We start from the raw sequence: 13,060 nt of genomic DNA, 5'->3' as shown, positions 1-13,060 counted from the left end.
TAAAATTTGTAAATAAACCATGAACTAACATTTATTTGCCCAATGTCCGTTCTGTTAATTGTCCGTTCGGTCTATTGTCCGTTCTGCCAAATGTCTGTCGGCTCTTTCACAAAAAGTCCTATCTAAGAACCTAACCTGGCTGTCCCCAACTACCACGACCTTATCACTGGGCAGGGTTTGACCAACTGCCCCTTCCTCTCCTGCCACCACCAAGGCCTGTCTCTTCTCTTCCTCGCCAGCTTCCTCCAACACTCCACACCCTGGTCAACTTTCCGGAGTCTGACCTTAGTCCCTTTGGAGACAACTACTCTCCACACCTGCTCCACCTGACCCTCCTTCGTAGGTGTCCTGCTAGGAAGGACAACCACCTGAAGCAGTTCAGTACTGAGGGCTTGGTTCTTCCCCTTTAAAACGTCCATCCCTCTCCACAACTGCTCCAGCTCCAGCTCCAACTGACGTAACAGATTGGCCGGGGGGTATTGAAGCTTTGTTCTTGGCGGGAGGTGTAAAGATTGTTTATGAGACCATAGCTTACAGCCCAGAGAAGAACAGCACATACACCCTCCAGCCAGTACACCTGTCACCTGGCCAGGCACACCCAGATTAGTGACGACATCTTCCGGCTGGAGGTCTCCAATATAAAGGCCTTGCAGCTCCTTCAACGAGGCATTAGGATTATTATTAGAACAGGGGAGGGGCCGACAGCTCCTTCCCAGAGACAAAATCAGACGGAGACAGACAGGGAGACAGAACTCAGAAGAAGACAGGGGTCACGCTCGTCACTAGTCGAGGTCGGGAGGGAGACATCCCTCCCCATTTCCAGCACCGAGTCCCCTGCTAGCATAGTCTCCCACAGGCGACAGAGTCCATCAGCACCTGCACAGCTTCCCCAGCCGCCGGACCTCCACCAAATCACACGTGAGACATTGTTAGAGCGATCCGTGGGGTGATTTGCTTACGGTGGGAAGTGTATCCATTTCAAGTTTGTGTCCGAGAGTCATTGTCTAGTAACGTCAATATAATGATCCATTTAACGTGTCCATGCCATTGAGTTAACTAATAAATAGCTGTACTTGAAAGTGGTGTTTAGAGTTATCCTACAATTAAATAAATTCTTACTATTATTGTACTTCTTTACTTTTCTAGTATTTCTACTTGAAGTTTCCCTTGTTACAGTGGTGTGGCAGAGATGGTGCCTAGGAGCTGGGTAGTGTGGTGTGGCAGAGATGGTGCCTAGGAGCTGGGTAGTGTGGTGTGGCAGAGATGGTGCCTAGGAGCTGGGTAGTGTGGTGTGGCAGAGATGGTGCCTAGGAGCTGGGTAGTGTGGTGTGGCAGAGATGGTGCCTAGGAGCTGGGTAGTGTGGTGTGGCAGAGATGGTGCTAGGAGCTGGGTAGTGTGGTGTGGCAGAGCTGGTGCCTAGGAGCTGGGTAGTGGGGTGTGGCAGAGATGGTGCCTAGGAGCTGGGTAGCGGGGTGTGGCAGAGATGGTGCCTAGGAGCTGGGTAGTGGGGTGTGGCAGAGATGGTGCCTAGGAGCTGGGTAGTGTGTTGTAATTGCAATTCTTATGTTATTAATTAAATGTTTTATATAATTTAAATTGCGACTGGGTAAAATTAAATTAAATTAAATTTTTGGAAGTCTAATTGAAAATTTTAATTGTAATTGACCTTAAATAATGTACATGGTCCAAGCCTCACACACACACACACACACACACACTTAAGAAACTGACCTGCGTACGACAATTTCCACGTCGACGTCGTCCACAGACTGCACAACAATGGCTTGTACCTCCTCGTAGGTGCGATCAACCAGGGAGACTCCGTTCCACTCAAGTAGAAGGTCACCTTCCTTAAGCACGCCGAGGGCCTCAGCCACGCCGCTTGGGTGAAGGCGAGCGACATAAGCTCCCAGACGTCCCTTGGTGCCGGGTATTTCCTTCCCGCCGACAACCTTCATACCCAGACCGTTACCTGCAGTATGTTATTCAGTGCTTACGAGACAGCGAATTTGGGCCATGTTGTACAATTATGTGCATGGTCGAAAAGAGGTTTCAAGGATTAACATATTTCAGTAGAGATTCACAGGTCCAGTAAAGAAATCCCTGCAGGATAATGTAAAAAATATTGTCATGACTTATATACTTATATTTCAGTTTAGAAAAGATTCAGGAAGTCAGTATACCAAACTAAGACCTGCTGGAAACAGGAAGCTAGAATGAGTAAATACAGTAATAAAGTGACTATTTCGCTTAAGGTTAGACCGGGAGTCAGACATAGCCACATTCAATCTCCAACAGTGTGTAATATACATTCTGATTAAATAATGAGAGAAGTTATAAATGACCTTGAAAGGAATCAAATTTAATTTGAAGATAACACGGCACTTGACGCAGATAACGAGGAGTCATTACAAAACTGTTTAATATTATTGGAAAAGGGTGAAAGATATGGGGTATAAAGACAAAAGTAGTGGTTCTGTTCAAATTTGAATTAAATACGGAGATAGAAATGATAAAAGTCAAGAGGTAACTTTAAAAAGTGGGAACATTTGTGTTTGAAAAGTAACGTAGCTTATGATGGTTGACGCTAAATAGGAGCTACATTTCAAATTAACAAAAAAAGTTGCTGAAAAGGAATGCCAGGTCAGTATTGTTGTATGGGTCGGAGGCGTGAACACTTCCAAGAGGCACCAGAAGGCGGTTGGAAGCATTTGACGTGTCGCGCTACAGGAGAATTATATACAGCATACTGCATACAAAGTCTCCAGTACACAGGAAGGTAGTGTGGCCGGAACTGATGTAGTTAATTATCTTATTAATAGCACTTGACAACTAATACCATGTCCATAGTGACTTTCTCTTACCTGAAATGCGCCTGTCCTTTGGGTCCCTAGTCAAGAGGTAACGTTTCACCTTCGAGGGCCGCGGCCCGCCCACCTGTGAACAAAACAATTTTGTATCAGACACATTCAGCTGATCACTTTCTTTTGGTACTCAACATTCTATTAAATCTTATTATGTATGTTTTTGTTTCTGTATAAACAAACATCACTTTCTATATTAAGGTATCCGAAATACTATGAGGCGTCTCGGCGTGGAACTCATCCACCGACGCCAGACATGAAGTTTTCTATGCAACACTCATTATTGGTTTATAGTCCAGTCGAATGCCAAATTAGACATATGAGTAGTGCTTAATGTGTTATTTCAAATAAGAGTGGGATATACGTCACCCAAATGTCTATAGGAGGTGAAAATTTAATATATATATATATATATATATATATATATATATATATATATATATATATATATATATATATATATATATATATATATATATATATATATATATATATAGGATAGTCAAAATGGTGAAGTGACGAGGATATTATTTTACAGTCGTTTTATTTGATCTGGTGATTAGCTGAAATACAATTCGAAATTTGATAAAAAATATGACACCTGAGCAAGTTAACATCTATTAACATTGTAATCACCTTTAGAGCGGTGCAATCGAACATTATAATTCGGTCAAACCTGTTGAATACAATTCGTTCTTAGTATTTCAAATAATAAATCTTATGTAGGTAATCAACTAATCATACATAAATGTCTAAGTGCTATATTTCCATGATGTCTCAACGATAAACAATACAAAGGACACAGTCTACCCAAGTACAAGTTGAACTTACGTGTTAAGGTCTCAAGTGAATAGGTTGGGTGGTCACCCTATGATGGTAAGAGCTGGAGTCTTAAAGCCACTCAGTTCATGCCCTGCCTGGCTAACACGTGTTGCAGCGTCAGGCCTTTTATGATACAAACAAGTCTCTCCCTACCGCTACACAACACCATCAGCACTTCTTGTCTCTGTAATTTCACTACTAAATACTCTACATACGGGCAGGCACGCCTAATAAACATTTCATGACTTACAACTTAACATAATGTTTGTTTAAGGGTTATCCTTCTAGAGTTATCCTACTGAGGTTATTCTAATCATTAATGCCTGAGGTAACAAAAATAATAACAGCTTCAGTTCACTAAAAGAGTCATCTTACATGGTTACACATTCTTTCTACCAATACAGTAAGGTCATAACTTCTGTAGCAGAATCCTGCACCATACTGTATGCTGAGATCAGTACATAGTAGCAAAGCTTTGGAATTTTTGTCTATAAGCCCTTCTGCATGCACATTTATTGAGTTCTTTACATGATTTTGAAAAATCTCCGGAAGGCTGAACCACAAGGGAACCCAATTTTATTAAGATCTTGATTCCCACCTTACGACCCAGGGTGAGGAAAGTTTTGTTGTGCAGCTAATAGTTTCCTTAAGACATAACCCCTGATATGTTCCTCTTTTGGGATACTCAACCAGTTCAGCGTGGTGAATTGGAGTTGTACTCTGGCTGATGAGTTGGAGTTGTACTCTAGCTGGTGAATTGGAGTTGTACTCTGGCTGATGAGTTGGAGTTGTACTCTGGCTGGTGAGTTGGAGTTGTACTCTAGCTGGTGAGTTGGAGTTGTACTCTGGCTGATGAGTTGGAGTTGTACTCTAGCTGGTGAGTTGGAGTTGTACTCTAGCTGGTGAATTGGAGTTGTACTCTGGCTGATGAGTTGGAGTTGTACTCTAGCTGGTGAGTTGGAGTTGTACTCTAGCTGGTGAATTGGAGTTTTACTCTAGCTGGTGAGTTAGGGATGTACTCTAGCTGGTGAGTTGGGGATGTACTCCAGCTGGTTTCCCTTAGTAAACATCTTTCTTCTGGCTCGGCCTACACACAAACACTCAATTATTCAGTTGTGGAAAAAAAAAACTCTTTCAATTTCAGGCATCGTTCCCTCAGGAAAAGTCACACGTGTCGTGGCCAAGCTAAGGAATACATCTGTAACAGATGGAAATAGTTTCCTGATATCAAATGCAGTCTCTTTCCCGTTCCAACTACTGGAAGAGGCAGTATCACATCCTGTGAACGTTAATGTACCACGAGAGTCCCTCATAAAGCACCTGTGAACGGTACTGCACCTCGTGACGTCCCTCATGATAACACCTGTGAATGTTACTGCACCACGTGAGGTCCCTCATGACAGCACCTGGGACCGTTACTGCACCACGTGAGGTCCTTCATGGCAACACATGTGAACGTTACTGTACCACATGAGGTCCCTCTTGACAGCACCTGCGAACGTTACTGCATCACGTGAGGTCCCTCTTGAGAACACCTGTGAACGATTTACTACACTACGTGATTGCTGTTCAACACTTCATCACATATGGCTAAAGTGGCATAACACAGATGGGCAAAAGCCTATCCCTGCAATCCACTGTAAACAAACAGGTTTATGTTCATTTTACGTTCATTTAACTTTATGTGATGAAAAATTTTCTTAACGATCGCCCACCCTTCCCTCATATCACTGTGTGTAAAAAATCAGTTTTGCCCATTGTATATTTTCAGCCTTTTGGTTGCTGTGCATTTTTTAACAAACCGTTAGTTGTTATTATTATTATTATTATTACTCACACCTTCTGGTGCTCTCAAACCTTGTCGTACTCTCACACCTTGTAATACACTCAAACCCTGTGGTACTCTCACACCATGTGGTAGTTCCACACTTTGTGGTACTCTCACACCTTGTTATACTCTCATACTTTGTAGTACTCTTACATCTTGTGGTACTCTCGCATCTTATAGTACTCTCGCACCACCTTTTAGTACTCTCAAAACCTTGTTATATTCTCACACTTTGCAGCACACTAGCACTTTGTAATACTTTCGCACCTTGTGGTACTCTAACTTCTAGTAGTACTCTCGCACCTCGTGATACTCTCAAACCTTGTTATATTCTCAAAAGTTGTCATACTCCCGTGCCTTGTAGTAATCTCGTACCCAATAATAATCTGGCTCCTTGTGGTATTCTCACTTCTTGAAGTACTTTCGCACCTTGTGGTACTCGCAATCCTTGTAAAACTACCACACCTTTTGGTACCCTCACACCTAGTGGTCCTCGTGCACCTTGTGTTTCTGATGCACTCTGCGGTCCTCGTGCACCGTGTGGTCCTCATGCACCTTGTGGTCCTTGTCCATCTTGTGGTCTTCGTGCAACTCGTGGTCCTCGTGCACCTTGTGGTCCTCGTGCACCTTGTGGTCCTCATGCACCTTGCAGTACTCGTGCACCTTGTGGTCCTCGTCCACTTTGTAATCCTCATGCACCTTGTGGTCCTCGTGCACTTTGTAATCCTCGTACACCTTGTGGTCTTCGTGCACCGTGTGATCATCATGCACCTTGTGGTCTTCGTCCACCTTGTGGCCCTAGTGCACTTTGTGATCCTCATGCACCTTGTGATTCTCATGTAACTTGTGGTCATCATGCACAGTGTGGTCCTCGTGCACCTTTTGGTCCTTGTGCACCTTGTGGTCCTCGTGCACCTTTTGGTCCTTGTGCACCTTGTGGTCCTCGTGCACCTTGTTGTCATTATGTACCTTTTGGCCCTCATGCCCCTTGTGGTCCTCGTGCATCTAGTGGTCCTCATGTACCTTGTGGTCCTCGTGCACCTTGTGGTCCTCATGCACCTTGTGATCCTCGTGCACGTAGTGGTCCTCATATAACTTGTGGTCCTCTTGCCCCTTGTGGTTCTCATACACCTAGTGGCACTCTTGCACATTCCGGTCCTCTGGTACCTTGTTGTCATTATGTTCCTTGGGGTCCTCATGCACCTTGTGGTCTTCGTGCACTGTGTGGTCCTCGTGCACGTTATGGTCTTCGTGCACCGCGTGGTCCTCGTGCACCTTGTGGTCTTCGTGCTCCGTGTAGTCCTCGTGCACCTTGTTGTCATCATGCACCTTGTGGTTTTAGTACACCGTGTGGTCTTCGTGCACCTTGTTGTCATCATGCACCTTGTGGTCTTAGTACACCTTGTGGTCCTCGTGCACCTTGTTGTCACCATGAATCAATAGACTGAGTTATCCCGGACCAACCATCAACTGGTTAGGAACTATGGGGTCTGTATGCCAGAACAACTGCAGGCGGTAATAGAAAAGGAGGGTGGCTGGACGAGGGTTTAAAACTACCTTACGTTTGTTAGAAAAAATCTTTCCTGATCATTTTCCTATTTTAAACTTGAATCGTCTCCTCTGTTTAATATGTTGTATTAAAGATGTTTTGTGTGAAATAATTTATATTTATTTGATTATCACAATTTCATTAACTGAAGGAGTATCCAAGCTGCTGTCAGGTACTACAGTATATATTTTCTTTCGTAATGTGTTATCTAATTGTCTAACAGTTGCATCCATGGACAAGGGAGGCTAAGGCCACTTGGGGTGCATGTTTGATGTGTGGTGGGAAGGCAGGCGAGAAGGTGTTGTGAGAAAGAAGTCCGCTACTAATTCATACCGTTATTGAATAACATAATATTGACATTTTACGTTTTTTAATTTTTAATTAGTAAAGGAAGAAAATATTGTAAAAGTGTGGAATGGGGGCGTGTGGGGGGGGGGGGAGGGAACTAGCCATGTTACCCACATGGACGACAGTAGACTGCCAAAGCAGCTACTTTACATTCATCTAGCGAATAGTAAACGTAACGCTGGCGAACAACTGAAAAGGTATAAGGTTAGTCTTAAGACAAACCTGAAAAAGTGCCAAATCGACTCCCTTGCCTGAGAGACGATTACTCTACACCGTAACGAGAAGGTGTCATTACTTTCGAGTTACCCCGACTGCATACCAAGGCAGACAAGCGCCAACGTCAGAAAGACGCTGTTACTGCCCATCCCGCACTAGACGTAGCCCTCCACACGTGCAACATCTGTGGACGACCCTGCCAGTCCCGCATCGGCCTCTCGGGTCACCTTAGAGCTCACCAACGAAGGTGACATCCTTAATAACTCAGCAAAGTAGTAGTAGTAGTACATTGCACAACATCAAGATCAAGTGTCCAAGCTTTACAATGTATGTTGAAAACACCTATAAGAACCCATTAGATCTCTGTATTACAAGCATCAAGGACCTAAGAGGAGATACCACCATACAGTCAACCGAGGGAACAACGCAGGGGGACACTGTCGCCATGGTAATGTACGCACTAGGCCTTTCCCTGCTCCAACATAAAATATAATATGAAACAACCGAGGTCAGGCAAGTGGCGTACGCTGATGACTTAACAGGAGAAGGAAAAGTGGAGGACATCAAAAAGCGGTGGGACCTGGCAACATAACGAGGTCCACAAATAGGGTACCATCCAACTGCCAGCAACTCCTTCCTCAATGTGAAGCCAGAACACTATTAACGGGCAATGGAGGTGTTCGTTGGAAGTGAGGTAAAAATAACAAAAGGAGGCCAAAGACATCTAGGTGCTGTGATTGGCACGAAGGACGTCAAGACCTAGTACGTAACGGAAAGGTTAATGAGTGGGTGAAGGAAATCCAAGCTCTGTGTGATATTGCTAAAACAGAGCCGCATGCAGCTTTTGCGGCATTCACCCATGGAGTCACGTATTGCTGGAATTACCTGATGCGCACTATTCCTGATATCTGACCTCTCCTACGCCCCCTGAAAGAAGCCATCAATGTCGCTTTTATACCAACACTAGTGAAAAACCATTACTCAACCCCAACAGAAAGGTCACTCCTTGCACTACCACCGAGATTAGGACGAATGGGATTGACTAATCCAGTGGAACATGCCGCTACAGAGCATCAGAACTTGTCAAGCTGACGGTAGCTTTCACCGAGCACATAATAGCTCAGAATTCATTAGGTCAGGATGACACCAGCAAATTAAACAAGATTCGACGGTCCTTTACGACAGAGCGGCAGCACACCCAAAGTGAAAAACTGCATCAACTGTTGCAGCAATTGCCAGAGAACTTGAAAAGAAAAGTAACTATAGCGCAGGAGGTGGGCACCTCGAACTGGTAACAACGTTACAGATAAGAGCAAAAGGCTTCATCCTTAATAAACAAGAATTCACAGATGCCATTGCCAGTAGAAGGTGTGCCCTCCCAATACGTGTGCGGCTCATCTTATGACATCGACCACGCCATGGTGTGAAAGGGGCTTGTATGTATAAAGCATGACGAAGTACGGGATTTAACAGCAAATCTACTGAGGGAAACCTGCCACGACCTCATGGTGGAACCGGCCCTCCTTCCATTGGACAATGAGGTGTATCAGTGTATGGAGATTATGAGGTGTCTCAGTGTCTGAGAATCATGATGTGTATCAGTTTTTTGGAGATTATGAGGTGTCTGCGTATCATGATATGTATCAGTGTATGGAGATTATGAGGTGTCTGAGAATCATGATGTGTATCAGTGTATGGAGAATATGAGGGTTTTTTTTGTAAAATGAGGTGTCTCAGTGAATGGAGATCTTTAGGTGCTTGAATTTATGAGGTGTCTGAAATTGAGGTGTATCAGTGTATGGAGATTATGAGGTCGCTGAGTATCATGATGTGTATCAGTGAATGGGCCTTATGAAGTGTGTGAATATTATGAGGTGTCGAGGTATCATGAGGTGTCTGAGTATCCTGAGGCGTATCAGTGTATGACGATTATGTGGTGTCTGAGTATCATGAAGTATATCAGTGTTTAGAGATTATATGGTGTCTGCGTATTATGAGGTGTCTGAATATCACAAATTGTCTGAGTATCATGAGGAGTATCAGGTGTATGGAGATTGTGAAGTGTCTGAAAATCGTGAGGTGTCCATGTCTGAGTATCATGAGGTGTATTACTGTATCATGTCTGAGGTATCATGAGGTATGAGGTTTGAGAATAAGCTCTGAGTATCAAGAGGTGTTCGGGTGTCAGTGGAGGAATTTGAGTATCGTGAGGTGCTTGAATCTTGATAATCGGACACCTCATGATATTCAGACACCTCGTGATATTAAGACACCTCATTTTGGTAAGACACCTCATAATCTCCCTACAATGAAACACCTCATGATAATCAGACACCTCATCATACTCAGACAACTCATGATATTAAGACACCTCATTATGGTCAGACACCCTATGATCTCCATACAATGAAACACCTCATGATACTCAAACACCTCATGATACTCATACACCTCATGATATTCAGACACCCCATAATCTTCATACACTGATACACCTGGTGATATTCAGACACCTCATGATACTCAGACACCTCGTGATATTAAGACACCTCATTATGGTCAGACACCTCATAATCTCCCTACAATGAAACACCTCATGATAATCAGACACCTCATCATACTCAGACAACTCATGATATTAAGACACCTCATTATGGTCAGACACCTCATGATCTCCATACAATGAAACACCTCATGATACTCAAACACCTCATGATACTCATACACCTCATGATATTCAGACACCCCATAATCTTCATACACTGATATACCTGGTGATATTCAGACACCTCATGATACTCAGACACCTCATGATATTAAGACACCTCATTATGATCAGACACCTCATAATCTCCCTACAATGAAACACCTCATGATACTCAAATACCCCATGATACACAGACACCTCATGATATTTAGACACCTCATTATACTCTGACACTACATGATATTCAAACAACTCATGATACTCAGACACCTCATGATATTAAGACACCTCATTATGGTCAGACACCTCATAATCTCCCTACACTGATACTCCTCATAATATTCAGACACCTCATAATATCCATCCACTGATATACCTTATGATACTCACACAATTTAAGATATTCAGACAACTCATGATACTCAGAAACCTCATAATCACCCTACAATGATACACCTCAGGATACTCAAACACATCATGATACTTAAACACCACATGATAGTAAGACACCTCAAGTTATTCAGACACCTCATAATCTCCACACAATGATACACCTCATGATATTCAGACACCTGATAATCTTCATACACTGATACACCTCATGATACTCAGATAATTTATGATATTCAGACACCTTTGATACCCAGAAACCTCATGGTATTGAAAACCTCATGATATTAAAAACCCTCATGGCACCCAGACTTCCTGATTATCAGACACCTCATGATCTCCACACACTGATACACCTCATGATACTCAGACAATTCTTGATATGCAGACACCTCATGATACTCAGACACCTCAAAATCTCCATACCCTGAGACACCTCATTTTACACAGACACCTAATAATCTCCCTACACAGATACACCTTATGATAATGAGATAGCCTCACAATGTCCACACTCTTATAAATCTCATGGTATTCAGACACCTCATGATACTCAAGCACCTCACAATCTCTCCACACTGATAAACCTCATGATATTCAGACACCTCATGATTCTCAGACTTCTCATGATATTAAAAAAAATCCCATGATAATCAGACCTCATGATTATCATACACCTCATGACTTCCACACACTGATACACCTCAGGATACTTAAACACCTCATGATAATCAGACACGTCATAATACTCAGACACCACATAATCTCTATACATTGATACAGCTCATGATACTCAGAGACCTCAAAATCCTCTACAATGATACATCTCATGATATTCAGACACCTCATGATACTCAGAGACCTCATAATCCCTCTACACTAATATACCTCATGATATTCAGACACCTCATAATCTCCGTTCACTGAGACATCTCATAATATCCATACACTGAGACATCTTATGACACTTACACATCTCATAATACTCAGACACCTCAAAATCTCCTTACATTGATACACCTCATGATACTTAGACATCTCATAATCTCCATACTCTGCTACACATCCTGATACTCAGACATCTCATAATAATAATACACCTCATAATCTTCATATTCTGCTAAACATCACGATATTCACACACCTCATAATACTCGGCCACATCATGGTAGTCAGACACCTCATAATCTCCACACACTGATACACATCATAATAAAGGACACCTCACGATATTCAGACATCTCATGATACTCAGACACCTCATAATCTCCAGACACTCATACACATCATGATACTCAGACACAGAGACACCTCATAATCTCCATAAACTAATACACCTCACGATATTCAGACGCCTCATGATACTCAGACACCTCATAATCTCCGTACATTGATCCACATCATGATACTCAGACACCTCATAATCTCCGTACACTAATACACATCATGATACTCAGACACCTAATAATCTCCGTACACTGAGACATCTCATAATCTCCGTACACTGAGACACCTCATGATAATTACACACCTGATAATACTCAGACACCTTAAAATATCCATACATTGATACACCTTATGATACACAGACGATTTATCATATTCAGACACCTCATGATATACAGAGACCTCATAATCTCCCTACACTGATACACCTCATGATAATCAGTCACCTCATAATCTTCTTACACTTTTACACCTCATGATTTCAGACACCATATGATCTCAGACACCTCATATTCTCCATACACTGAGACATAAGAACATAAGAACATAAGAATGGAGGAAACTGCAGCGGGTTCCATTGGCCCATACTGGGCAGTCCCGTTTACACCCAACCCCGATTGCTCATATAAGCATCCAACCTATGTTTGAAGCTATTCAGCGTATTCGAGTTAATGATGATATATGGTAACTTGTTCCATTCATCCACTACTCTGTTTCCAAACCAGTGTTTACCTATATCGCGCCTAAATCTAAATTTGCCTAATTTAAACACATTGTTACGAGTTCGCTCCTGGTTGGATAGTTTGAGTACCTTTGTAATGTCCCTTTTGTTTAGCCCTGACTTCCATTTATACACCTCTATCAGGTCGCCCTTCGCTCTACGTTTCTCGAGGGAGTAAAAATTAAGATGCTTTAACCTGTCTCTATACTCATAATATCCATTCACTGAAATACCTCATGATACTTAGACACCTCATGATATTCAGACACCTCATGATACCCAGACACTTCATGATATAGAGACACCTCATGATACTCAGACACCTCATGATATTCAGACGCCTCATGATGCTCAGACACTTCATGATATTCAGACACCTCGTAATCT

General features: G+C 42.7%; 1 protein-coding gene across 2 annotated transcripts in view; it reads right to left on the bottom strand.

Annotated features, from left to right (window-relative positions):
- LOC121879366 (protein piccolo-like) overlaps positions 1–13,060 on the bottom strand; it is a 38,137-nt gene that overhangs the window by 18,024 nt on the left and 7,053 nt on the right. For both annotated transcript variants that reach the window (XM_042385970.1, XM_042385972.1), the window contains exons 2-3: positions 2,866–2,938; positions 1,733–1,973 (exon numbers count right to left, since the gene is read on the bottom strand). In XM_042385970.1, coding sequence (XP_042241904.1) covers positions 1,733–1,973; positions 2,866–2,938 — 314 coding nt within the window. The remainder of the gene's footprint in view (positions 1–1,732; positions 1,974–2,865; positions 2,939–13,060) is intronic.

The sequence above is a fragment of the Homarus americanus genome, unplaced genomic scaffold (genome assembly GCF_018991925.1).
Source record: "Homarus americanus isolate GMGI-L3 unplaced genomic scaffold, GMGI_Hamer_2.0 scaffold16894, whole genome shotgun sequence".
Taxonomy (NCBI): Eukaryota; Metazoa; Arthropoda; class Malacostraca; order Decapoda; family Nephropidae; genus Homarus; species Homarus americanus.
The sequence above is the reverse complement of the archived record's forward strand: the minus strand, read 5'-3'. Positions and strand labels throughout refer to the sequence as shown.